The 27,858-nt window shown below is 35.3% G+C and overlaps 1 protein-coding gene across 1 annotated transcript in view; it reads right to left on the minus strand.

Annotated features, from left to right (window-relative positions):
* USP24 (ubiquitin specific peptidase 24) overlaps positions 1-27,858 on the minus strand; it is a gene marked incomplete at its 5' end in the record, with an annotated part of 148,101 nt that overhangs the window by 79,020 nt on the left and 41,223 nt on the right. Inside the window, 17 exons of the mRNA XM_011926379.1 lie at positions 1,601-1,743; positions 2,555-2,686; positions 3,277-3,426; positions 4,112-4,219; positions 9,526-9,573; positions 9,775-9,936; positions 10,027-10,122; positions 10,327-10,434; positions 12,670-12,773; positions 12,972-13,086; positions 14,582-14,740; positions 15,297-15,371; positions 18,178-18,243; positions 19,426-19,491; positions 20,111-20,146; positions 25,054-25,176; positions 25,999-26,142. Of these exons, the coding sequence (XP_011781769.1) occupies positions 1,601-1,743; positions 2,555-2,686; positions 3,277-3,426; positions 4,112-4,219; positions 9,526-9,573; positions 9,775-9,936; positions 10,027-10,122; positions 10,327-10,434; positions 12,670-12,773; positions 12,972-13,086; positions 14,582-14,740; positions 15,297-15,371; positions 18,178-18,243; positions 19,426-19,491; positions 20,111-20,146; positions 25,054-25,176; positions 25,999-26,142 (1,835 nt within the window). The remainder of the gene's footprint in view (positions 1-1,600; positions 1,744-2,554; positions 2,687-3,276; positions 3,427-4,111; positions 4,220-9,525; positions 9,574-9,774; positions 9,937-10,026; positions 10,123-10,326; positions 10,435-12,669; positions 12,774-12,971; positions 13,087-14,581; positions 14,741-15,296; positions 15,372-18,177; positions 18,244-19,425; positions 19,492-20,110; positions 20,147-25,053; positions 25,177-25,998; positions 26,143-27,858) is intronic.

Genomic DNA, 27,858 nt, shown 5'->3' on the forward strand with positions numbered 1-27,858 from the left:
CTAGCCTGGGCAACAGAGCGAGACTCCATCTCAAAAAAAAAAAAAAAAAAAAAAAAAAAAAACTCACATAATAGAAGAAAATACTTGCAAATCAACTATCTGATAAGGAGCTAGTATCCAGAATACATAAAGAACTCTTACAACTCAACAATTAAAAGACAAACTCATTTTAAAATGGGCAAAAGATTTTAAGATTTCTCTAAAGAATATAAACAAATGGCCAATAAGCACATATAAATAGATGCTTAATATAATTAGTCACCAGAGAACCGCACATTAAAACCATTAGATTTGGCCAGGCATGGTGGCTCAAGCCTGTAATCTCAGCACTTTGGGAGGCTGAGGCAGGCGGATCATCTGAGGTCAGGAGTTTGAGACCAGCCTGATCAACATGGTAAAACCCTGTCTCTACTAAAAATATTAACATTAGCCAGGTGTGGTGGCATGTGCCTATAATCCCAGCTACTGGGGAAGCTGAGGCAGGAGAATCACATGAACCTGGGAGGTGGAGCCAAGATCGTGCCACTGCACTCCAGCCTGGGTGACAGAGCAAGACTCCATCTCAAATAAACAAATAAAAAAACACCCATTAAATTCTGATACCACTTTATACCCATTAGGATGTCTAAAATAAAAAAAGGCAGATAATAACAAGTATTGGTGAGGGTGTGAAGAAATTGGAACCCTCATATATTGCTGGTGGGATTACAAAATTACAAAATAGTGTGGCACTTTGCAAAACAGGCAGTTCCTCAAAGGTTAATTACGTATCACAACAATCTGACTTCTAGATATACATCCAAGAGAAATGCAAACTAATACCCACAGAAAAACTTGTACATGAATGTTTACAGCAGTATTAACCATAACACCCCAAAAGGGGCAACAATCAAAATGTTCATTAGCTCATGAGTGGATAAATAAAATACGGTACACCCACACAGTGGAATATTATAAAGCCATAAAATGGAACGAAGTGCTGATACATGCCATAACCTGGGAGAACCCTGAAAACATTATGCCTTAATACAATGAAAGAAGTCAGAGATGACAGATCACAGTGTATAATTCCACTCACATAAAATGTTCAGATTAGGCTAATCCATAAAGACAGAAGATAGATTAGAGGCTGGATAAAATGAATGGAAAGTGACTGTTAATGGGTATAGGTTTATTTTTGGGGTGATGAAAATGTTCTGGGATTGGAACAGAGTGAAGGTCACATAATTTTGTGAATATACTAAAAGCCACCATTTGTACACTTTAAAAAGTGAGTTTTATGGTATGTAAATTATATCTCAATTTAAAAATTCAAAGAAAAGAAACACCTGAAAGGAGGATTTCTATACTTTGATACACTTTTACCTTAATGAATCCTTTTGTACTAAGAAATTTTAAAAAGACAATTTGGCAATTTGACCTCGCAGGCCGTATGATTTAAAAACTAATTATAAGATACCATTCATGTAAAAAGGAATCTGAGTACTAAATATGTCTTTATATGTACATGAAAAATTCTAGAATGATATTCCCGTTTAGTTGCTTCTGGGAAGGAGGATTAAAAGTAAAGGAAAGAGTAACACTTCTTACTTAAAAGTACTGAAAAAAAATGATCTTAAGTTTTTTCCTACCATTCATAGTGATTTCATATGACTCCAATTTAAGAATTTTCTCCTTGAAGAGCTGTTGCTGAACATCACTCTCGAGATCATGCTGCCCTTTTGTAAACCATTCAAAACACATCTGTGGAATAAGACAAATATTACCCTGTAACTAAGATCCATTTCAGGCACATACATATTCCAAACTGGAAAAGTAAAGATAACTTATTTTAATACTTCAAATGTTTATATTGTCAAAATACCACTCAAAGCTAAAATGCTTGGAATTCTGAAATTAAATGAAGCGGTTACTAGCAATCTTTCCTCTAGATAATGAAAATACCTACTCATACTTTTCATTGGATTTTATACTTGGGTTTTTCCATCAACATTTATTGCCTGCTTACGCCAGGCACTATCACGATAGTGAAGCCTTTTGACAAGTCTAGGAAGTAGTTAATATTATTCTGTCAAATAAGATGAGGAAAATGAAATTCACTGTTAGAAAACATCAAGGCAGGTGTTTTGTTCCTGATTTAATCTATCTTTGGCTGTTTAATTATAGTTTAAAAAAAATTTGGCCAGGTACCAATTCTTCTTTACTGTTTTTGGGGTGTAACATCATTATAGGAACTCAAAGTTTTCTGTTGATAACTTAAAATTAGTTTCATATGGAGGAGAAAAAACTTAAATATATCTAGAATTCTTTATACTCATTTGGTTAAACTTGGTATTTTATCCAGAATGGTATCAAAATTACCAAAGAACTCATACATTTATTTTTATCATGAATACGTTATATAAAACATTTTTTCAGCACTTACAGTTCTTGGCCCATACTATTTATGCTTATATAAACTGAAAAGTGTTTAGAAGATGTGAAAACACTTTTCAGAAAAAGTGAAATATTTAAGTATTTCTGCCTTACTTTATCCACACTACCATCTTCTTACCTCTCTATCTAATTCACAAACATCCTGGCCAGTTACAAGACACTCCCAGATCTCCTTGGCACGATTCCAGCCCAGATACAGAGTAGCTTCTTGCAAGAAAAACGCCAGAAATTTTAGATGTGCTTCTAAATACTGCAAAAAGAAATAATGCTAATTAGTTAACTCCAGGCATTCATTCCTAAAAGCAACATTAAAACAAAACAAAACTCTTAAGTTTTAACAACAGTCTTACTTAATCCTTTTTCATATAATTTAGGGTAAAGTAAATATTAGAATTCTGTTTACAAGTTGATAGTACAATGTAATAGCAGCTATCTATCTCAAGTCTATTAGAAATTCGGTTGATTTTGGACGTCAATAAAATGTAATTTCAGCAATCTCAGAGTAAAACACTACAAACTCACAACTGGTGAGTTAACATTTTTTTCCTAATTTTTAAAAAAACTATAATATTGCTAATCTATTGATTTGAAAAACAAAACCCATTATCCACTGAATTAGCAATTATTATTTCAGATCAAAGACAAAGAAAAAGATGTTTATTCCTTCATCATATGAAAGATAACTCACAAACATAAAGATATAAAACTGTTTCATCGCTACAAAGATACTTCACACAACCTCTTTATAGTTACAGCTAACAAAAATTCTTTTTATAGTAAAAGTATAAAAAGGTCCAATGAATGTTGTAAATCATGAAGCAAAAACACAAGGCCTGATACCTCCCGGTAAGTGTACCGGCCATCCACTAGTGTAGAGCCACTTAAGCCTCCAGGCCCGGCCACAGCAGCTGCAAGCCGATGACAAGCGATCAAACTTCCCGTTACCAATTTCACTATTTCAAAATTTTTCTTCAAGTCTTGAATAATGCTCTTGGCGAAAATAACAAAAAGAAAAGTGGTAATGAGAATTTGCAGTTATTTTGTTGGTTTAATACAAGCTGCTATTTAAAGATGTAGTCCTAGATGAGACAAAGCAAACATAAGAATTTCCTCATTCATATTTCCTACACAAAAGTAAACAAAATCAATCTGGTATGTACATTTACTAGAAAATTAATAAACTACTAACATTTTCCATCTAAAAAATACTCCTTTTTTTTAAAGCTATTTAAAAGTTATTTAAAAGTTTAAAGTTATTTAAAAATGACTATTTCACTTCCTGTATACTTTTCTGGATCGTTCTTCCCATGTCTATATACTCAGGAAACTCTAGTACTTTAAGCAAACTAATCTTTTTATGATACAAAACAAGCAACAAGCTTTTTAATCTTTTCAAACCAATTTTTAAAATGCCATTCTAACTTCTGAAAACTGGTTTAACTATTTCAAAATTAAGCAAATAAAAAGAAAATGAATTAAGGAGATATCAAAAAAAAAAGCTCCACAGAGAAGAAAGCAGAATGATGCTTAAACTCAAGATTATTAAATGATGTAAGTGAATTACATTAATAAACATAAAGATAGTGCCTATAAACTCAGCAATTTTAGCCATGTTTTGTTATTATAAAAGTTATGCCAGTAACTGTATAATAATAAAAAATAGCTATACCCTTACCTTGTCTTGCTTTTGATAAGTTTGTTTTATGAATGAGCGAGTAATTTCATGGAGCTGACGTAAAGCTGGTACCACCCATACAAACTGGGGATTATTAAGCTGAGATGACTAGAGTTAAAAAGAAGTTACATTAATTTAGAAATAAACAGCAGATTCATTTATTAGCTATACAAAATTTCCAAGTCAATCAGGTTTGTAACACATTTTATTATTTTACTCTTTATATTGACCATTTAGAGCTTATCTCCATGCACTCATAATTCAGTCTTCAACTTCTTAATCTGCATGCAATTTCCTAAAGCCAAGAACTGCAAACAGGAGTGGATGTGAAGTGACAGTAAATGTACAGGGGTACATCAGCAAAAAACAGACAACAAGGAATTAGCAACTTCAGAGGACAGATTAAGTAGCACAGATTGCTAAGTCATGTTGACACAAAATAAACTGATGGCCAAAGCTTAACTTGGATAATATTTAACTGCATGGTAAGTAAAATGGAGTAAGAATATTGCTTTCTATGATTATATGATTAAGATACCAATGACATGATCAAGACACCAATAGTGGTCTAAATATTAAAGAAAATATTCATAATCTGTATTTCCTAGTTAAAACATTTTCGTAAGAGGTAATTCTACTTTTATTAATTATTACAGACATTTTACACTTACACTGTACATTTTTCAAAACACTTTCAAATATATTATTTCTGAAACTGGTATATGACAATCCAGATCGTCATAGTACAGATCTAAAAAGTCTAGTGTTCGTGTAATACTCTTTATAAAGACAACTACTTTTTAATAAATAGCATCTTTCAAACTATGAAATTTCAAAATTGGTAAGAATTTCAGTTAAAACATGACTATAAATCTCTAACCAAAAAGCTGAGTAAAAACTTAAGTCCTCAGCATTCTTCAGAGGCTGAATTTTTTGTTTTAAAGCCTCCTTGTTCTATTGAGCCTTAGTATAAGATGAAGACCCTTGTGGAGGGGAAATACACTTTTGTTGTCTTTGTAGAGAAACATCTCACTATTGAATATGTAAATGTGAGCAAGTTATTGTCACACAATAGTTTTTTCCTTGCCTCACAGAGATCAGCCAATCCTCAATCAGCAAATACCATATTTCCTAGATTCTAAGACAAAGATTTCATATATTTTAACATTTCTGAAATTGACACATTAGACAATTATGTCAAAAGAAACTCACTAGCCACTAGGCACAGGGGAGTAAGTTTTTATATAGCTGTGCTTACCTGAGTATGTGCAAACTTAGCTGGACACAAAAGGTATTTATTCATCTACCTGTCATTTTAGTTGTTACCTGGTATAGGTAGTACCAAACAAGAATGGCTTTCTCACTTAAATTTGGATCACTAATATGTTACTTAAAGGTTATCAAAAATACTACACCATAATGCAGCACTAACTAACCAGTTGTGTCCATCAACATAATTAAAATAAAAGAAAACAGGCAGTGGTCTCACACTAAAGCATTTTCCAAAGCCAGGAGAAGTTGGCATGACAGACTCATACCCTGTGAAGGGCTGTACCACTCAACACTAATATCTCTCTGTCCTAAGCTGCACCTTATTTCAAGAGAAGATGTTTGACTTGTAGTGTACATAACTCAATGATGAAAAAAAGCAGCTTGAGTTTTACAAAATAGAACAAGCACACAAAACTCCATATTCATCAACATGCCTCAAAATTATACAGCCAATCTTAAAGATTTCAGAGAGGTCCAAAGCATTACTATATACAATGCAAAGCAGTGTGCTCCCATGAAGCTGTTCATAATTGTTCAAAAAAGGCTTAGGTTCAACCTCTCATTAAGAATCTAAACCAATGGTCCATAACTGCAAAATGGACAGTTTCTTTTTTTCTTCTTCGCAAGTTTATTAAATCTGAGATGCAGGCTGCAATCACTGGCATCTTAGAATCACAGAAATAAGGTATATATTAAAGGCCAACTATGTAGTGAGACCAGCTAGACTATTTCTCGCTACACGTTGCAAAATAATAAAAACTGTAAGGTTCATATCCAAACAGATACCTTCCCAAAAGGATTACAAAATTGGGACATAAATATGAACTCTTCAACAATAAGCAAATATATTAAAAAGTATCATCAAGGCCAATTAAGTCAATTATGGTAACACTATTTTTATTTAATATTGAAAATTATCCTTTGAAGGTAACTTGTTATACAATAAAATTCAAAGAAAAAGTCCATAAAATTAAAATTTAAGAATTATTTCTAATATAGCCCTTTTAAAGTTTAGCAAACAGGAAAGATGTTATTCATTTCATCTTATCTATGACATGGTGACAAATTATAAGAAAAATTTTAATTACTCTTCTCCAATTACAACGAAGACATCTGATAATGTCACAGAGTGGAGGTTTCATAAGCAGGAGCTAATGGGATGTCTAAATTGGACTCAACATTAGATGAAGCCCTAGAGGTCAATTGGTTTAGCCTGCAAACCTATGCCTAAATTATATTTATTCATTTTTTATACAATGACTGACTTACTATTTCCAATGATGAGGAACTCACTACCTCAGAAGGGATTGAATTCTGTTTTCAGACTGTTCTCACATAAAAGTTCACTGATACTGAAACATGCTTCTGCATAACTTCTTAGGAGACATAAAAAGTAAGTTGAATGAAACTTCTCTATGACAATGCTCTAAGTATTTAAAGAAAGCTTTCATGTTTTCTTGAGTTCTCTCTTCTCAAAGTTGAACATCCCCACTTCCTCATCTGTCTTGTTTTTCCAGACCTACCCTTTTATCTAGGACCACAGCAAAAATTTTTGCTTGGGAGGACAATTTCTAAAAGTATTTCCTCCTGTACTAACCATATCATGTGAAAGTATCTGTACTGAGGACATTTTGCTACTTTTATTTTCAGTTATGTGTTTTGTTAAGTAGAGGCAACTCAGCTACAGCTACATGAGGCTTTTGGTGTCCTCATAGGGTGAAGGGGAGGAGGTAAGAGAAAGGAAACCAACATTTGCTAAAAGCCCATCAGGCACTGTGGTAGGTGGCCTGAAGATAAACAACTTAAGGAATATGCAGATACAACTAATTGAGGAAAAATGAGGTGTTTTTTTTTTTTTTTTTTGGTTTAGTAATTTGTTTTTGGATGAGTACATTTAAACTTTTTAATTGAAGAAAAAAAGAAGTGAAATAAGAGGGAAGGATTGGGGTAGACAGTGGAAGGTACAGAAGCAGCAAAGGAAAGAGAACCAAGGGAGCCGAGGGTACCCTGCAGAATCTACAGAAATAAAGTTAGGAAATCAAGGTCAGAATTTCTGAACACAACAGTGGAACTTGGGAATTTTAAGAGTATCAAAAGCACAGGGAAGGGGAATCAGTTGGGGGAATAGAGGTAGCTGAGGACGGGAGGGGAGTAAGAAGTGGGTGATCTTGTCTTACCCTTTGCTTAGTTTCTGTGTAGCCTGGCAGGGAGACATAATCCCCAGTCAGCCCACCTTGCTGCCTGGCAGGAAAGGGCATAGCATAGAAAAACACCTTTAGTGGAAGTAAATAATTCACCCCCCTGCCTGGAGCCATATCCAGGGGGCTTTGATCTTCCCACTGCCCCCCTTCAGCAATGTGTACTTTGTAAAAGTCCATGAAAGCACTTAGTAAACTGAAAAGTGCTATATAAAAGGCAAGATATTATTGTTTAGAGTGAAATAATGGTACACCAGAATTTCTTTACTGGGAGCAGTGGGGAAATAAAAAAGAAAGAATATTCCTTTCAAGTCTCACAAAATAACTCTAAAAATTCTTTGACTTTTTGAGTTTTGTTATAAAACAACAGACATAAATGAAATGACTGCAAAGAGAAGCAATAAAGATGCAGTGATGCAACTGACTAGAAAAGCTAAGTAATGCTTAGCTGTAACAAGGAAGGAATAATGGTCAGGAGGGATATTCTGGTTTCATAACGCCACTTCCCTGGAGGAGGGAAAAGTCCATTCAGCTTTGGCCTTTTATATACAAAGAAATGTGTCTGTTGCTGAGAAGAAAAGACCATTTTTCTATGGATACCCTTTTCCTCTTACTATTACTACTGAAGGTTCTAAACATCTTCAATAACTGTGGATGAATTTTAATCATAAGGAGAGGTTGCTAAATTATCTGAATCACTGAGCTAAGGAAACTGGGAAAATTCAAATTGTATCTGAGTGAAACGAAAGCAAGGTTGTTGAGTTAAAAGAAAAATTCCTCATAACCTAAGAATTACCAGCTCCAGTTTGCAAATACCTTTTAAAATCTCTAAAGCTGGGTTACATGTAGAAATTAACTTGGTCACATTTCAGTGTCAGAAATACAAAACACAAAGTTCTTCAATGCCCCCAACTAAACTTTATGATCAAACATAACATAAGAAATAAAAGCCCATTGAGCTAAGAGTCTCTTAATATACCAATGAGCGGTATCCAAGATTCTTTAAAGAAATACTTAACAAAAGTCAAACAATATGTTTTACCAATGAAATTATTAAGCCACTAGTTATTCTACCAAAACTTTTCTTATGTTAATAATAAAATGAATATCAGAAAATGGAAGGCTTCCCGGTGCTAGGCTTTAAGTTTGGTCTGGGCATCCTGACCGTCTAGGTGAAAGGACAACATTGCTCTAATTAGGGCTGCTGCAACAACAGTAGCACAGTCCACTGAGCTGGCCGCTGTGATCAGCCCTCTCAGAGGAGAGGCTTGAGGCGTAAGGACTGGAGAGCTGCAATCATTACCGCTCAATCTGCTAACCACCACCTCCAAGGAAAGTCCAGAAGTTCACAGTAACCTACAGTCCCAGTCCCTCTTATACAAGTCACTATCCAACCCTGTCTTCTAAAATCAAGACCCAGCAACAGATACTCACGGAATGACTTTGCCTATAGAATTACTTTAGGAACATGTCTAAATGAAGAACCTGAAACACTACTATGTGCCATCGATGACTGAACCTCCTTCCTTTCTCTCTCTCATTCTATGAATGTTCCTCCATTTCTCCCTTATGGGAGAAAAACAAGCACAATATTTATTTAGAATCCACTGTACTTATTAAAATTGTGCATACTTTAGATTTAATTTTAAAAAGAAAAACTAAGTTGAAAATCTTCTTATATACTGTTCATAAAATTAGAAGATTTTAGTTTTAATTTCAGAAAATTAACTCTTTGAATGTGACCCTAAATTTGTTTTCCCATTAAGAGTAACTCCCAAGTTTTTAATAAAGCATAGGCCATAAACAAATTTGTAGACATCAAATTTGAATATGAACATTAAGAAACATTAAAACATACTATTATTTTAAAATTGTGATGTAATTTATTAAAGGAAATTATTAAACTAGTATACCTTTTAGTTGGTTCCATCTGCAAATTCTTACCTTGAATCCATCCTTCTTGTTTTTTTCCAAACCTGACCATTCTCCAGGCTGAAAATTCATTTTAAGAAAAATATAAGTGACTTGGTAAAAGCAATACCTATAATTTCCCGATCTTGTACTTTAAGGTAAGAGCTTCCAGATACAGCATTTAGTTTAATTTACATAATAGGGGAGGAAAATTATTTGGCTCTAATTACTCAGGGAATACTGTTGCTTTAACAACAAAATCAGATAAAAGCTGAAACCAACCCTCTTAATATCTTCTATGCACTTGATGATGTAGCTCCTCTTGATTGCTTCTTTCACTGCATATGCATCACTAAGGATTGTCAGGTGCTCCTCCAAGGCCTGCTGAATAAGGCTACTGGGCAGGGTTGGAAGGTGAGCCAGTTCCCAGAGTACGTCTAATACCTACAATAATATTACATATAATCAGCCAGCCAATATGCAAATAGCTGCTTTGAGCATTTGTAGCTAGAAAAATCCATTTGATTCTCCTGCCTTTCCAGAAGTGGTCTCAAAGCGAGCTTCCCGGCCTATTCGTCCAATCAGGCTCAATAGCTTCTGTCTTACTCTATCACTCTCAGTCTCCCAGCTCTGTAGAATGGAAAAGACACAGGAATTGCTTCACGATCAAACTGGCAAAATATGCAGAAATTTTAAACTTGAGCTAAAAACATTAATAACGTAAGAAAAGTACACTTAAACACTGCTAATTGGTGGGGAGGAAGGGTATTCAGGACCACAAAAGAGCTTATTTTAAGAAAATTTAAAAGTAAGCATGTCTGACAGAACACATACCTTCTGAATGAGAACAAACAAATGATTAAGCTGATCTGAATTAAATTTCACAGCTGCTGCAGCAATAATAGTATGAATGTTCTCAATCACGGTAGATGATTGTCCTGACTGGAAAAGGAAACATTGGCAAAAAGTTAAATCTTGGAACTTGGAACAACCTAAGTCTTCCCCCTAGCAATTTACAGAAGCACAAGCAAAAATATAACAAAGATAAATTGACTCTGGTCTAATCAGCATCCACTTGCATAATATTGGCAAGACTATATGAAGCAACCATTATTAATCGTTATCAGCTGGCCTTATTTAAATTCCTAGCAGCATTAATTCTTTAAACCGACAATGGAAACACACACACACACACACACACACACACACAAGAATCAAGTTCTCAATCTGACATATTTCACTTCAAGAAAAGAACAAAATATTTTCAACTGCTAAAAGATTTAAACAGATTGAATTATAAAACAAATGTACTCACTTTTGGCATTTTATAAATGATACTGAAGGTTCCAATTGAGTGTATTACCTGCCTCATTTCTTATTTTACTCATAGATATTTTGTGATTTCAATTAATGTTTATTTATCCCATTAGCAGTAAGTCTTTGCTGCAGAGCTAGAGACCCTATTGTCAACCTTAAGGTTTAAAAATTCACTTTATAACCTCAATTATGTCACTGTTATGCCTCACTGTTCATCGTGTGAGAGACTTGAAAGGAAAGAGGACATTTTTAGATTCAATTTCTTAAGAATTTTCTCAATATATACTAGGCACATAGAGTCATTCATTGAATATAGTGGGAATATACAATATATAAATCATGGTCTCTAATCGTCAACCTAAATCTTCAACCTTATGTGGATTCAAAATTTATATTCGCAGCACAAAATTATATGAGTGTATTCCACCAAGGTCAAGACATGTGAAGTAGTATCTTGGGACTCAGGACTGTTTTCTTTTACTCCTGCACCTGACTTTTTACAGTCGGCTCTGTAATGCTGGGCTGGGAGCCTGCCAACTACAGTTTCCCAAACTCCTCTGTCAGCCACCTTCCTGTTATGTTCTGCCAATGAGAAGAAGCGCTGGGAGATGAGTGGCAGGATGAAGTACGTCTGGCTTAGGCTCAGAGTGGATGCAGATGCTGGCTGTGGTAGCAAGGGACTCTGGAAACCCTGGGGGCGGTAGCACCTCTCTGACAGTTCCAGCACTTCAAGTAAAAGCACCTCCAAGAGCAGCTTCATTTCCGTGAACTTAATACCCCTTCTTTCTTTTTGCTTCTCCAACATTCTCCTTTTTTGTTCCTCTACCTTACATAGGAACACCTTTGTAAACAATCCCCTGTAATGAATTCCCTTTGTTTGATATACCTAGCACAATTTCTACTTCCTGACTAGATTCTGACTGATACGGTGACTAAGTTGATACAGTCAAAAAGTGCTGCAGGTTTTTCTCTGGCTTACCAACTAGATGAAGAATAATACCATTAAGAAACAGACTGGAGAATGACTAGGTTTGGAAACAATGAATTTGAGATGCCAACGCACTACGCATGGGAACATGTGTTACATATTTAGATATATTGCACTGGAGCTCCAAGAAGAGATCTGAATTAGAGATATAATTCATAGAGTAAACAGCATACAAATGTAGTCAAAGTCACAGGAGTGCCTGCAATTGACTTATGAATACAGTGAGAAAGGGGCTAAGAACTAAGGCTTGAAAAAACCAAATAAAGTCAAAGTAGAAGAGAATAAGTTAGTAAAGGGGACTCAAGGAGGAATGCCAGGAAAGTTAGGAAAACCAGTAAAATGGACTATGACCAAAGTGAAGAAAAGAGAAACTGAAGACTATGTTGGATTCTGTCACAGCTCTTGACAGTCCTAGCAAGATGAGATCTACAAACTCATCTATCATCTTTATTTAATAGGGACTAAATGGGAAAAAATTATTAATGAAAATAATATAATGAAAAGAACACTACATTGATACAGACACACAGCTATTCCTAGCTCTGTCACTAACTGCTATATAACCTTCTCATTTTTTAATCTAAAAAAAAGTAATTTAAAACAATTTTTTAAATTTTAACATTTTAATTTAAAAAATTTTTTAATATAAAAAATGAGAAGACCAGACTAGATCAGCAGTTTGAAACTTCTTGTGGCAAGTGGATTTACACATACAATCTTAATAACAACCTGAAACTGTAAAGTGGGTTAGGTACAGCTGCTCTGTTTAAAGCAAGATAAAGGTTCCGTTTCCCTGCTCACTCACCACCCTTCTCCCTCTCCTGTAGTCCAAAAACGTCAGGCAAAGGCAAAAATAATTCTGATCCACCTACCTGTATCTTCCAAATTTTAGTGAGCTCATCTAACGACAATTTACTACCCAAGAGTTCAATAATTCCCTTTATACGGTCACAGTATTGTGCTTGGTCTATGTTGCCTAATTGAAGAAACACGAGAAAGTCAGATATAGTGAACACTGACTCTCTAAATACAATTCTATTAATTCAAAATAACAACTTGCTATAAGATCATTTAAAGGCTAATACAGTCAAAGCAACAATTTTGTACACTTTTTAATACAAATACATTATTTAAATTATGTTAGGTAATTTTTATTTTTTTGAAAGCAACTTACCTTCTAGTGCAATTGACAGAACTGAGTTTTCAACTAGCCAATCTAATAATCTGTCCGTATCTATAGCATTCTTCACAGATTTGGATAAAGTGCTATCTTCTATTAGTTTGGTTACCTAAAAAGATAAGATTATTGTGACTGAGTCTAATATACATTATCAAATATTCATATGTATATAATTTTTACAATGTTACAATGTGCTTTGATAACTAGCCAAAACATATCAAAGGCCAGTTATAACAAGTTAACAGACTACCATTTGTGATGTCCCTTTAAAAAAAACATGGAGGGCCAGGCACGGTGGCTCATGCCTGTAATCCCAGCAATTTGGGAGGCCAAGGTGGGCGGATCACTTGCGGTCAGGAGTTTCAGACCAGCCTGGCCAACATGGAGAAACCCCGTCTCTACTAAAAATACAAACAATTAGCTGGGCAGAGTGGTGGGTGCCTGTAATCCCAGATACTCAGGAGGCTAAGGCAGGAGAATTGCTTGAACTTGTGAGGCAGAGGTTGCAGTGGTCCGAGATTGTGCCACTGAACTCCAGCCTGGGTGACATAGCACCACTCCATCTTAAAAAAAAAAAAAAAAAAAAAAAGGAATATGGAGTCATTCTTACAGCTCTCATTCCCTGGACCACAGCTAACTGGCTCAGGGATGAACATCTAACCCAAATCTCAACCAGGCACTCCCTCCAAATTTTATATGTGGAAAGTATAAAGAAGTGTCAAGAAGACACTTCATATACAGAAAGTCAGTCCCTCTCTGGTGATGGGAACCGCAGGATGTGAAACATGGGATCTATTCATTGTCTTGATCTCTACCATATGAAAAATGCTAAATGCAGGTAGAGAGGGAGCAAGGCCAACATACTATGAAAAGCAGGCACGAGACTTGGACAGAGTCCTGACAGTGGTCAGGTTGCAAATTCTAGTTGTTCTGTTGCCCACATGTGCCCACCCTTTCTTGGTCTGGCTAGTAAACCCTTCATTCATGTGAAATAACCCAGCCTCTTTTCAATAAACTCCTCTTTTGGCCTAAAATGGTTCAAGATGAGTTTCTTTCACTGGTAGCCAAGAATCCTAACCAATACAAAACTGAAGAAAAAATAACTGAATTATAACTGAACTGCATTGGATCCATGTGTCACACACCAAAACCAACTGTGCTGTTTCTGTGGATATGATAGCAAGTTCAGAAAGCTACAGAAAATTATTTCCATCGTTTTGCTTCGACCAACACTGTTGCAGTCATTTTGTTTTTGTCCCAACGCCAGTTAGAAGACTGAAGTAAACTTACATCTGAAATAAAACAAAATGAACTGTACCCTTAGAGCAAAAGTCTCAAACTGTACATTCTAAGGGATTATATTCTAGGAAATTTCACAAAAACACTACATATTTTAAATATTTTAGACATAAATTTTGAAAGTAACACAGAAGATGTCTTTACTAACAATGATATACAACGTTTTATACAGAATTGTTACCTCTTTTTTATGTGATTACAATAAATTATTCATATTTCCCAACATTTTTATAGTAATAAACGTACATTTTGGTAGGACTTAGTATCTGCGCATTAAGTCTTGTAGAAACAAATGCAAAACTTACTTCTTTGAGAGAATTCATCTTAGCACTGAAATGTGGTGATTTCAGCATGCGAAGTAGAATATCTAGTCGAAGGTCATCCACAATTGTCACCAGATCCGGTTGGAAGCGCATGCAAAGTAACTTAATGGCAGACAAGAGCTCAGGGATGCTAACCAATCTCTTTTATTGAATAAAAACAAAAAATAAAAAAGGAACTGTAAAAACATTTTGATCCCAATTCTTATAACACACACAAGAATATTGGGTAACAATGGTCTGGCAGTATCTGATATTTTACAAAGCCAATTAACTTCATTTTGCTTAGAAACAAAACAGCACATAGGTGAGCAGTAAAGGAAAGGGAATGGTCCTGTGAAAAATTTAGGCTAGACAAAATAAATCATGTTAAATTTAAATGGTAAAATTGCTTTAAACAACTCTGGGTAAGTTTTAACACTATTATTTTAAAGTTTCCTCTATGCCAGTTGTGATACCATCAAAATCATGTTAGTAAAATTCTGAATGGTATAACTTACTCACTGTATTAACTCTACTGACTGAGGCAACAACCACCAATGGTGCTTCAGAAACAATACTTTTTAATTAGGAAATGTAAAGTTAATTCGATGTGAATGCATGTGACCAGAATCCAAAGTGTATGAACCCTGCTAAGTCCTGGCTCTGCTTCTGTGAACTAACTGGCACTAGGGCGTATCTGGGTGGAGAGAGTGTTTACCTTGTCTTTGAGGTCTTTCTCTTCTACGCTCCGTACATCCTGGATTGTAGTAAGAATGACTGGGTCTAGCATGGGCTGTAGAAATAAAATGTTACAGCTATTAAGAACTCCCGAAGCTGTCCCAAAAGTAGAGAGGGAATACTTCTTCATCTACAATTCGCAAAGGAGAGGGTGCAATGAAAAGATAAAAATTTTCATATCAGAGCAGCTACTAACTAGCTAATACTGCCAAATAAACCCTTAACTGATTCTGCTTAATCTTAGGTGCCTCAGTTTCTTCAATATAAGTACAATTTCTGTCATTACCATCTTATAAAGGTAATTTTGAAGAGTGACTCAAGACACACAGTCTAACTTTTAAAACACTGAGCATGAATTGTTTTTATAATAAATATTTTGTGTTTGATTTTTAAAAATGAATATGGCCGGGCGCAGTGGCTCAAGCCTGTAATCTCAGCACTTTGGGAGGCCGAGACGGGCGGATCACGAGGTCAGGAGATCGAGACCATCCTGGCTAACACTGTGAAACCCCGTCTCTACTAAAAAAAACACAAAAAAACTAGCCGGGTGAGGTGGCGGGCGCCTGTAGTCCCAGCTACTCGGGAGGCTGAGGCAGGAGAATGGGGTAAACCCGGGAGGCGGAGCTTGCAGTGAGCCAAGATCCGGCCACTGCACTCCAGCTTGGATGACAGAGCGAGACTCAGTCTCAAAAAAAAAAAAAAAAAAAATGAATATAAACACAGACCATGGAAAATATGCTGTCATATGAACGACTTTTGCTTACTGATGTGAATGAGGCCTATAGATGAGATTCATACAATACACTGCTCCAGAATGGTAACACAACCAGAAAACTAACTCTAAAGAGTATGTGAGAATGGTAAAGTATTAGCAATTAATACATCTAAATTACCACTTCCATCTAAGAAAGAAAATATTTAAAACTTAGCTGATGAAGAAAGAGATAAACAATATTTGGCTGTCAAACGCAAGAATACATTAGCAATGAGCTAAAATGACATCAGGCATTTATCCAGATAGAATTTCTTCATTTACACTTAATGCCAATTGTATAGGAAGGAGAGAGAGCTGTTACGGTTAAGAGAGTCATAGCGTTCTTTTCAGCATGTGCTGTTTAATCCTTACTGCAACTCTTGAGATAGCTATTACTATTATGGCCATTCTACAAATTAGGAAATTGAGGCACACAAGTTAAATAAGAGTCTTCTGAAGTCATACAAGTAGCAAGTGGTAGAGACAACTGTTAGGTAAGTAACATGTATTGTATGAATTTATTACTGAAATTTAATTTTGGATGGTTTGATATAATTAAAATAAAGATGAAGTCAGATGTGCTTGGTTGGGAATTCATACACTTCTTGTTCTTTTTAAAGTACACTCTGTTTATATAGTAAATCTGGAATTTCTAAAGACCTTAATGTTAGCAACTGGGGTATTTATGCTAAATTCCCTTCCACAGAGCAAGGCATGAGTAAAGAGCACGCATTTAAAACCCAATCCTGACCCTGATTATTAAGTTATTAATGTTTATTATTAAAATATTAAAAAGTTCAATCACTTTGTCTCTTTATGTCTTCATGTTTCAACTATGAAATTAATGATTATATGCTTAATAAACTGAAGGAACATTAGCTGTTTCTAAAGAGCTTAATATGCAGAATGGAGAAATATGTAAACAGCCATCCTATTTCACCTAAAACTCTTGCAGGATTACCTTGACATCTAAAGAAAGCATTTAACATTTAGAAATGGCAGAGATTGGCCAGGCACGATGGCTCACGCCTGTAATTCTGGCACTTTGGGGAGGCCAAGGAGGGTGGATCACGAGGTCAGGAGTTTGAGACCAGCCTGGCCAGTACAGTGAAACCCCGTCTCTACTAAAAATACAAAAATTAGCCAGGCGTGGTGGCACAGGCATGTAGTTCCAGCTGCTTGGGCGGTTAAGGCAGGAGAATCGCTTGAACCCGGGAGGTGGAGGTTGCAGTGAGGCGAGATCACACCACTGCACTCCAGCCTGGGCGACAGAGCGAGACGCTGTCTTAAAAAAAAAAAAAAAGAAATAACAGATATTTCCAGAACCTACTAAAAAAAAATCCTATCTCCCTTATTAAAGCAGCCCTAAGTAAATGTGATGTTGGAAAGAAGGAACAGCACATTTAAAAACACCGCTCCAGAAGGACACCATGCTTTCAAAACCATTTACGGTGATTTTGTAAAAGCTCTATAAAAGTTTAGGGTCCACAGACTTATTTATAAAAATAAATAAATAAATAGAAGTATTTCAATGTGACATTTTGCTCGGTAAAACTTGTTAATTGAAATGAAGGAAACAAGGTAGTAGAATAGGCTTTTAGCATTAGAAAACTGAACACTCACAGCTTTGACTGTTCTATGACCTGCTGACTTAAACAATCCTACAGAGGCAGGAAATCAGACAAGATGTGCTGTTAAGCTGATATTCAGAAGTGAGCGACTGAGCCAGTAAGTGAGCCTAGTTGATTTAATACATAAATACTAATCTGATTCAATACATAATGGCATTAAATCCTTAAATAATCCTGTGCAGCAAATAAGGATATGCTGCCTACTTTACAGATAATAAAATGAAAAATAAATGAAAATTGTATTTTATAAATGATAAACTGAAAAGGTAAATAGCCTTCTCAAAGGTTAGGTCTCCTATACTTCAAATTATTCAACAATTTTTATTATCTGATGGCATTTTTAATAAAAGGACAGCTAATGTGAAAAAAGGAGTTACTCTGGATTAAAGACCATTCTGAATAACCTGATAAAAAGAAGTTATTAGAGTTTGCGTGTCTTCAATCATAAGAAGTAACGTGAAATGGTTTAATCTTACCTGTACCACGGAGGAATTGAGGTACTCTGCACACACTCCCAAGGGTTGAATCAGTGCTGAGACAGCCTGGAAAAAGACAGTAAAGATAAGAAATACATTTGAGAAGATTTTTTTCCTGTCAAAATTAAACAAATCTCTTTTCATATATCAGAAAAAAGTTTGAATAGTGATTTGATCAAGTCATGAGTAAGACTAGAGAAACTAAACTCCTGGATAGAAAGAATTGATATAAAGATGTCAATCCAATAAAGTCATTTCCAACATACTTGATCTATTCAATGGGGATCACAAGGACAGTTCAACAACCTAATTAATTTCCAGGGAAGCAAGAGGAGGCTTCTGCATCAGTGTCTCTGATCTGGCAGACATCTGATCTTTAGGATAAACACTGGGTGGCAAGGAAGAGTCAATACATTACTACACCATCAGTCTCTCTCCTTGACCATTGCTATTTCCTTCACCCAGAGAGGGACCAATAGGAATCAATTAGTCATGGTTTCACAGAAATAACTGCAACTGTAAGCACAATCTGTAACACTTGGGTATGTTATTTTAACACATTATTTTCTGTATTTATCAAATTACAGCAGATAGCGCAGTGTCTTATTTATGCCAAGTATGTAATAGTTTTTAATTGAATTATTATTAATTATAGAAAAGAATAAACTGCTCTCAGCAACAAACAGGTCAACAGTATCTGGAAAATTAAAGATTAGTTATTCCCCTTACTATGAGGTTGTTTTGAGAAAATGAAGTTGATACGAACACTGTACCTGATGATTCTAAGCTCCCATGTTACAGCCATTTGTTATCTAAAAGTTTTTGTAACACCAAAAAGCTTACTAAACAACTCTGTTAAAGTATTTTTATTTGTGCCTGAGTTTATGAAGTAAATTCTGATTTTATATAATCATTTAACTGAGCCATAAAATTGTTATGCATATATATACTTGCCATATATAGCAATCAACTTTAAACAGCAAGATAATTTCATGTAACCATTACAAATCAAGAGAAAAACTCCATAGGTAAAGAAAAAATAGTGAGGAAAAACACTCTACATGGCAATTTGATTATAATTAGGAGTAAACATTTCTTTGGTTATCAGGACTGTGGAATCTGCTCCTCTAAAGATGAAAACCTTGAATTTGACATTTAACTTCGCATGTCCAGACCGTGTCCTCTGGCTGTATACCAACTCAAATCAAATGAACTTCCACACTGGGCACAGACAGTGGTTTAACTTACCCCAAGTTCTATATCTTCTGAATGGAGCTTGGCTTGGATTGCTGCAAATCCACCTAATTCTCCAAACTGAGAAGAAAAAAGGCACACATTAATTTAGTTTATTTTTCCCTTTAACTGTTTTATTTTGAAAAATTTATATCGGCACATAGTAGGTGTATATGTTTATGGGGCACATGAGATGTTTTGATACAGGCATGCGATGTGAAATAAGCACATCATGGAGAACGGGGTATCCATCCCCTCAAGCGTTTATCCTTTGAGTTACAAACAATCCAATTACATTCTTTAAGTTATTTAAAAATATACAATTAAGTAATTATTGACTGCAGTCATCGTATTATACTACACAAATTAATTTTAAAATGTTATATATTAATAATTTAAGCAAGGAACTAAAGCTAACATTCTACGTTATCACTGTGCTCTGTAACATTAGTCTTGAGAGAAGCCTTGCATCGATCCTTCTACTGCTCCTGTGGCATACTGCAGATAGTACTAAGTCCAAAAGCTGATGTTTACCTGCTAATATTGTACATACAAAAAAAGGAAGAAGATATGAAATCCACTCCTTAAAGCATTTTTATTATCCTCTGCAGCTGCCATTTGCTTTACATACCAAACTCTAGGACATCTCATTAGAAAACTGAAAATACACCACATGACAATATTAACAAAAGTCATATACCTTATTTACCAAATCCACAACCCATCCATGAGGCTCCTATGAGAAAAGAAAAAAAAAATTGAGATGGTAATATAAAAGTTTCCCCATTAACCCTTACATTTATTTTATCCTAAGTGAAAAGTTAGAGGAAAAATTATAAAAGTTTGGAAACTATTTCCAAAGTTTTTTCCCAAATGCTTCCTAATATGTCTTTAACATTACTGTATATAATTTTGGGAGTCTATAAGTCTGTATTTTGATGGAATTGCCACAATGTGGAACACCTATGCATTTTTGGATAGCTGAGATCAGTTGTTTCAGCTCTCCAACATACAGGATAACTTGAGTTAAATTCTTTAAAAAAGTTTTATTTTAGAAATGAAAACTTAATTATTAACATAAAAAGTAGTAAATCAGCAGAGATTAAAAGTTTTAGTCCCAGTTAGATAATTAATTAATGCTCTTAAGCAAGCTCTATTTTCTCCTCCTTTTCTTCTTTTCTTTTTTGAGCATTCACTGTTCTAGGGACTAGACACAGAACAGTGACTACGAAGAGATGTTGTACCTGCTTTTACGAAGCTCATTCTAGCAGAGTCAACAAAACCAAGTAGAGTATCATATACAGAAGATAATTCAGATTGTGCTAAGTCCCACGAAAGGAGAAACAAAAAGGCCTCAAAAGAAAAACAAGAGCTTCCTCTCCTTGGGGTGGTGGTCATGAAAGACTTCTCTGAATACATAATCTTTAAAGGATGAGACAGATGTAGCTGCTTAAAGAACAATCCAGGCAGTGAAGCTAAAATGGTAAAGGTCCTGATTGGGAATGGCAGAAAAGAGTCTGCTGTGTTTAAAAACTCTCCCAGCTGCGACACGGTGAGCCAGGAGTGACAGAGATGAGGCTGTACAGAGAGGCAAAGAATGTAGATCATGGAGACACTTACAGACCATGATTAGAAAGAAAGCAACAGAAGCGTTTTCAGCAAAAGAGTGTTTTATATTTTAAGGTCATGCTTGCAGTTCTATGGAGAATGGAATGGAATGGATGAATGGGAGAATGAGACATAGTCAGACACAACCAGTTAGAAGGCCAGTGCAGTGTCTAGGTAGTTCACAGCTGTGTGTGGAGAAGGATGGCAGCAGAAGTGGGAGAGAGAGATCAAATGGAGACATATTAGAGATTAAATCAAAGGACTTGTTTATGGTTTGGTTATTCTTTATTCAAGGAATGAATCCTGGCCGACTCCTATGCTTCTGGCTTGAGCATCTAGATAGATGATGATGTTATTTACTAAAAAGGAGAATAAAGGCGGAGAGGCAAAATGAAATTCCATTTCAGACACACTAAGTTTGAGAACTCTGTATGGCAACCAAAAGGAGATAACTGACTCTTCAAGTCTGGTATACTCAGAGAAGAGGTTTGGGCCACAGAGATATAAATTGGAGGCCCATCGACATAAATATGACATTTAAATTCATTAGAGAAAGTATAGTGAATAAAGAGAGGACGCACTGAAGAAAACTGGATAGAGGTGAAGGAGTCAACAGAGGAAACACAGCTTGGGGGCAAGCAGAAACACAAGGCACTACAGTATCCTGACAGCCAAGCAAGAAACATCTCCAAGAAGAGAACAACTGGGAGCAGTGCTGTTGATGGGGTCAAGGGACATTTCTTTCCAATCTGGAAACATGGAGAGGTGTTGGTGCCTTAATGAGAATGATTTCAGTAGATGGTGGACGAAGGCAGAATGGAATGCCCTGAAAATTTAGTAGACTTCTATCTAGGTATCCTAAATGGCTCTCCAACTAAAAATAATACTACTGGATAAAAACATACAATATTTTAAAACATACAGCTGAGTTGACAAAAAAAGAAAAGAAAAAAGCTCAGAAGCTTAAAACAAAGAGAAAGTAGGAATCCTGTGAGGCAGGCAGGAAGGCTCTGAAGCCAGCTTCACCCACAGGCAGGTGCAGAGCCCTGGTGACCGTGAGCTTCCATTTGCAGGAGAAAAAGGACACCAATCCCAGGTGGTACAGGGTGACTCAGAGGGTACTGTAACATAAAGCTGGAACTAAAGGGCTATATCCTTGGTGTCAGATGAACTGATATGGATTTACCTGTGGAAAGAGAAAATAAGGACGCCTAAAAAGAGAAAAAAAAATTCTCCAAGAATTCATAACCATAGGATTGCCCTCATATGGCTTTACTGCTCAAATTCACACTGACGTTATGGTCTGAAAAACCCTAAGCTGATAATTTATTCTAAAATGGTCACAAAATGTAGTGCTTCCAGGCACCCAGAAGAAGTAAAAGTAAATCCTTTTTGGAAGAAAGAACTTTCAACTTAGGCCTCAAACTGCCCACTCCTAGATTAAATGCAAAGAAACATGAGTTCACAGAAAAATGAACAAACAAATAAGTATAAGTACATTTCTACACACCTACATACATACACAAAGCAAGTGAGTAAAGTAGATATCAGACACAGAATATAAAGTATTAAACAAATTAGGGATTGAAAATATGAGTTAAGAACATGAGACAATACAAAATTAAACGGAGTCAAAAACAAATAAAATTTATATAAATGAAAAATTCAGTAACTGAAATTAAAGACTTAAACAAGTTAAACAGCAGATTAGATACAAATAAAAAAAAAATCAGTGAACTGTACTGCTATAGATCTGGAAAAAAGCACAACTGCAACACAAGGAGAGAAAAAGATGGAAAATGTGAAAAGGAGTTAAGGGACATGAAGGACAGAACCAGTCAGTCTAACATGTATCCAATCAAGTTTCAGAAGAAGAGAGACTAATGGGGAAGACGGAATATTTTAAAAGACAAAGGCTGAGAAACTTCCAGAATTGACATAGACATTAACCCTAGATTCAGAAGCCCAATGAATCTGAAGCAAAATAAATAAAAAGAATACCATGGTCAATCACATTAGAGTCAAATTTACAAACATCAAAGAGAAAGAAAAGATTTCAAAATACAGCCATGGAGGAAAGGCAGACTTCAAATAAAAAAAACAGTCAGATCAACAGCCAACTTCTCCACAGCAATAATCAAAGCCACAAGACAGTGAAATGGCATTTTAATATTCTGAGAGAAAAGAAGTATCATCTAGACTTTTGAACCCAGTGAAAATACACACTTCAAGGAATGGGAAATAAAGTAAAGTTCAGGTCATCAAAAACCAAGACCTATCCACAAACAGAACCTTACTAAAGGATTCTTTATAGAATGCACTATCGACTTTACCGGGTAAAAAATGATAGGAGGGGACTAGGACAATGCACAAGTAAGATAAAGAGGTAATGAATCATTTAAGAGGGGAGAGAGCACATGCAACGTTATAAGGTCTTTATGTACTGCTCAAGGAGGAGAAAGATACTAGTGAAATTTAGATTTTGTTTATTAAGTTAAAATTTTAGGATAACCACTGAAAGAATAACTGAGAGGGAGGACATGGAATCTTCAGGTCTGGTTGGGAAGGGGAGCAGAGGACCATGCTCAAACTACAGAGGGATATGATATTAAAGGCAGAATATTTAAAGATGAGAAGTACTAGATCATGTTGCATACAAGGGTAACAATCCCAAAAATGAAGGAAAGATCAAGGATACCAAAGAAATAACAGAAAGCTGAAGGAGGAATATGCTTGAGAAGGCAAGAGGAGAGCGGATCCAGAGGAGAGAGAATTCCTTTGTGGTAATGAGATGAAACATAAAGACTGTACTTTTCTGGGTCTTAGCAGATGCATATGTAAAGTGAAAAAAGAGAATGAACATCTGCTGAGTGCTCACTACAGTGAACCACTATGTTCATTATTTCTATGTATATTTGTCACTTGATCTTCACAATGCATATGAAGAGAAGAGTTTAGCATTTGGGAAGGCAGTACTGCATATGGTTAAAGAACACAGACTAGCTGCCTGCATGGGTTCTCCCTGTAACTAGGTATGCGGACTTGGGCAAGTACTTCACTTCTGTCTATTTCAGTTCTCACCTATGAAATGGGGGTAAAAATAGTACCCAACTCAAAGAGCCGCTGTGAGGATTAAATTCCAAAGTACATATTCATTGCCGCTCAGCTTTTTCCTCCTCTCTGGGGAACTGTCTGACTCCCCAAGGTGGCAATAACTACTCCTTCCCCTGGATTCTGTGCACAGTACATATTATTATAATTCCACCTACTGTTTATCATGCTGTCATTGTTTTCTTTTCATATTTCCTCCACTATGCTACAAGCTAGTAATCACATCTTATTACTCTTTATATTAAAAGATGGGACTGTGTACTTATGTTTAACATCTCAAACTTAGAATAATGCCAGACATATAGTAAATGTTAAATAAATGATTGTTGACCTAAACCTCTGCTTCCACTAAAGCAATGAACAAGTTTTCTATTGATTAAACTCAACTTCTTTCAACTGTTTCTGAAACCAAACAGTGTTTTAACCAGAGGATTGTTTAGATTATGTACTTCTTGTGAATATGCTCTTATTGGCAGACTGTAGTCTTTTGATATACAATATATTGGTTCCAGGCCTGAAAAAGCAAGTTTTAATGCGTATGAAGTTCAAAAGAAAATTATATATGAGATTAACTACTATTTTTTCTAGGTACAATTAATCATTGTAAATGTTCTAGTCTCTCAACTCTAAGAAACTGGAACATCAATTAAACTGGGGTTCTGATAATCTAATATACAACACTAAAGACATTTCTCATTTTACTAAACATCATTTCAAACCTATAAAATTCTTCATGATATTAGTTAACAGCTATGGAAAAATTATGTACTATCTGAAAAAAAAAAAATTTTATAAGCCAGATGGGATATTTGTCATTTTTCAGATTGTTTTAATCCTCCCATGTAAATTGTCTTTTTTATAGCACAGAAAATATTCTTTTTCAACACATTTTTCTAAAAAAAGATGAAACTAAACTATGTTTACCTTTTGGAAAGTCGATACAGGTGAAACAGCAAACATACTTCCCTCTCCAAACACTTCTGCCCAATTCCTTTGAGACACTTTCATTCTGTTTTTAAAATGGTATTCATTATCAGGATTGAAAGCCTAGATTCAAAGAGAACAGAGAAACATTATTATCTATTTCTATAGCAACACATATTAGCATTAGAAAAGAAGATGAAAATATAGCCTTGGACTCCCCTCATTAATGGAATCTTTCAAGAATACACCGAAAGCATAAGCCTTAGCTAGAGCAGAGGTGCTAAGAATTAATCTGCTATTCTCCTGTCCTGTTCAGTGTTCAAAAATATAGCCTTGGACTCCCCTCATTAATGGAATCTTTCAAGAATACACTGAAAGCATACGCCTTAGCTAGAGCAGAGGCGCTAAGAATTAATGTGCTATTCTCCTGTCCTGTTCAGTGTTCACTGTGAAGGAAGAGGAGGAGGTAACAGGATGAGAGGTCTGACTCAAGGCAGTGTGACGCCAATGCCCCAGGTGTGCTAGGGCTACAGGGGATGAGATGAGCAACAGAGGCACTGAAGGCAGAAGTCAGGAGGGGAAAATATGGGGGTCCCTTCTTCATGCAGCTACTGTTACCTGTTGGGGGAAAAGGCCAGAAACCAAACTACATCTACATGAACACTCCATATAAAAGTACTCAAGACATGAATAATCAGGGAGAGGTAAGAGAAAGGCATTTAATCATTCTATAAGTCGAAAAACCCACTGAAACTAGAAAAGTACTTCTTTCAAACTGAGAACACAAGATGGTTGCTCTGCTTTTAAAATAAAGACAAAGGATCCTAACAGCTAATATCCTTAATGATAAAATCATTATCACTCATTATTAATTACAAGTCAGAGAACAGCAAGTATTTTAAACAAAATCAAAACATAAAGTACTTAATTTTAGAGATACTATACCATTGTAAGCACACCCAGGAGACCAATGGGAATTGGATCTTGTTTTATTCTCTCTGCAACCAGCTCTATTAGCAGCATCAACATGTTGTAAATTCCTTCATGAATTTCAGTACCCCACTTGTGAACAGCACTTGATGTCAGGAGCTATAAAAACACACAGGGCAGTCTAGAGTCTAACTTGAAAAAAGAAAATAAATCTACAGTTTATCAGGTCCATCTCAAATAATTGAGAGATTATGATGAAAATACTTTTTTATGCAGATGATTAGCTTTTAAAACACCCATAGCTGTAGTTCATCTACTTGCCCATTTATTTCAAAGTCAATACAGAGTTTTGCTTTTGAATTTTAATTCTCTTGCATTAAAGCACTTGGTTTAAAATAAAAATTTTATTTGGTTCTCTACTTTTCATAATTACGAGGGGAGGTCAAGTGGTACAGAGCAAGGTAAAAATTTGAGATCAATTCCAGTATTACTGCTTTCTAGCTGTGTGACCTTGAACAAATTTACCTGAGTTCTCAAAGGTTCAGTTCTCTCATCTCTAAAGAGGCACAATTCCTACCCACTTCACACAAATGCTATGAGGATTAAAAGATATAACAAACATGAAAACATTTTACAAATGGTAAGGCATTATTAATATATCTTGATGGCTGGCTATCCATATTAATATTTCTGGAACCTAAGAAATGAATGCTGTATTGCATGGATTCTACCATACATATCCTTTTAACATTTTTTTAACATCTCAGAAATAGAATAATTTTTTTCTACCTGTTGATTAGATGATAGCAGGGCTCAGAATGTGAAAAAAAAGTCTTAGAAATATCTTAACAGTTTATTTGGCTTACATTTTCCTTTTTGGCATGTACAAAATAATATTTAATTTTTTAACTGTTTAAGCAAATCTAAAATAGCTCTAAGCTTTAAGACACTGAACTGTTTACTTTGTAGCTATGTTTCTTAAACATAAACATCAAATATAAAACAATGGTACAAATCTTATAATTAGATACCTTCTTAGATTCCTCAAAAAGTAGAGAAATTGGATGCCCCTAATTCTCAGTCTTCTGGTCTTTGGGGAAGTGTAGAACAAATGCCAGAATAAGAAATGAAAAAGCAAAGGATTTCACTTAAATTGGTATGGTGGTTTCATGTTTTTGTAAGATTTTTCAAAGGTAAAATACTATGTAACAAAAATTTCATCTTGGCCTTACTGAGAATCTCTTTAAAAAGAGAAGGCTGGAAGAACCCAAACTGTAATAGCTGCAGAGAAAAACCTCAGTTCCAGATTTTCTAAATACTAATTAGCCACACTATTTGCTCAAATTAGCAAAAGTCATAAGACTGATTTTATGTAAACCAATGAGTTACTATTTTTTGCAGAATTTTTTTTGCCTGACTACATATTCCTCCTCTAGTTAAAAAATAAATAATAAAGCAAAACAAAGCAGAGATTACCAACTAAAAAGCTTCAAGTGACTACAAAATAAAAATGCATGTGGATTAAGCAGCAATCCCTCCGGCGCCATTCCATTTGTTCATTTTTCACTTTGAAAATGCAATTCTGCCTACATTCTAGAAGAGACAGGGAAAGGGAGGCAGTACCTTGTGGAGAAGATGCACACACTAATAACTATGCACTATGGCCAAATCTGAATTATCTTCTCTGCCTGAATATACTAGTAAAAAATCCAGGCTAGCCTGAAGGTAAAAGGTGAAGAAGGTGGAAATGACAACAAAGCTCCTTTGGGCACCTTATTCATGTAATCACCTATCATTTATACCCTCACTTCTAAAAGAAAATGTGCAGCAGCTCATGAGAAAAGCCTGGGGAATTGGGGAGAGGGATGGTCACCC

The sequence above is a fragment of the Colobus angolensis genome, unplaced genomic scaffold (genome assembly GCF_000951035.1).
Source record: "Colobus angolensis palliatus isolate OR3802 unplaced genomic scaffold, Cang.pa_1.0 Scaffold68, whole genome shotgun sequence".
In the NCBI taxonomy this organism is placed as follows: Eukaryota; Metazoa; Chordata; class Mammalia; order Primates; family Cercopithecidae; genus Colobus; species Colobus angolensis.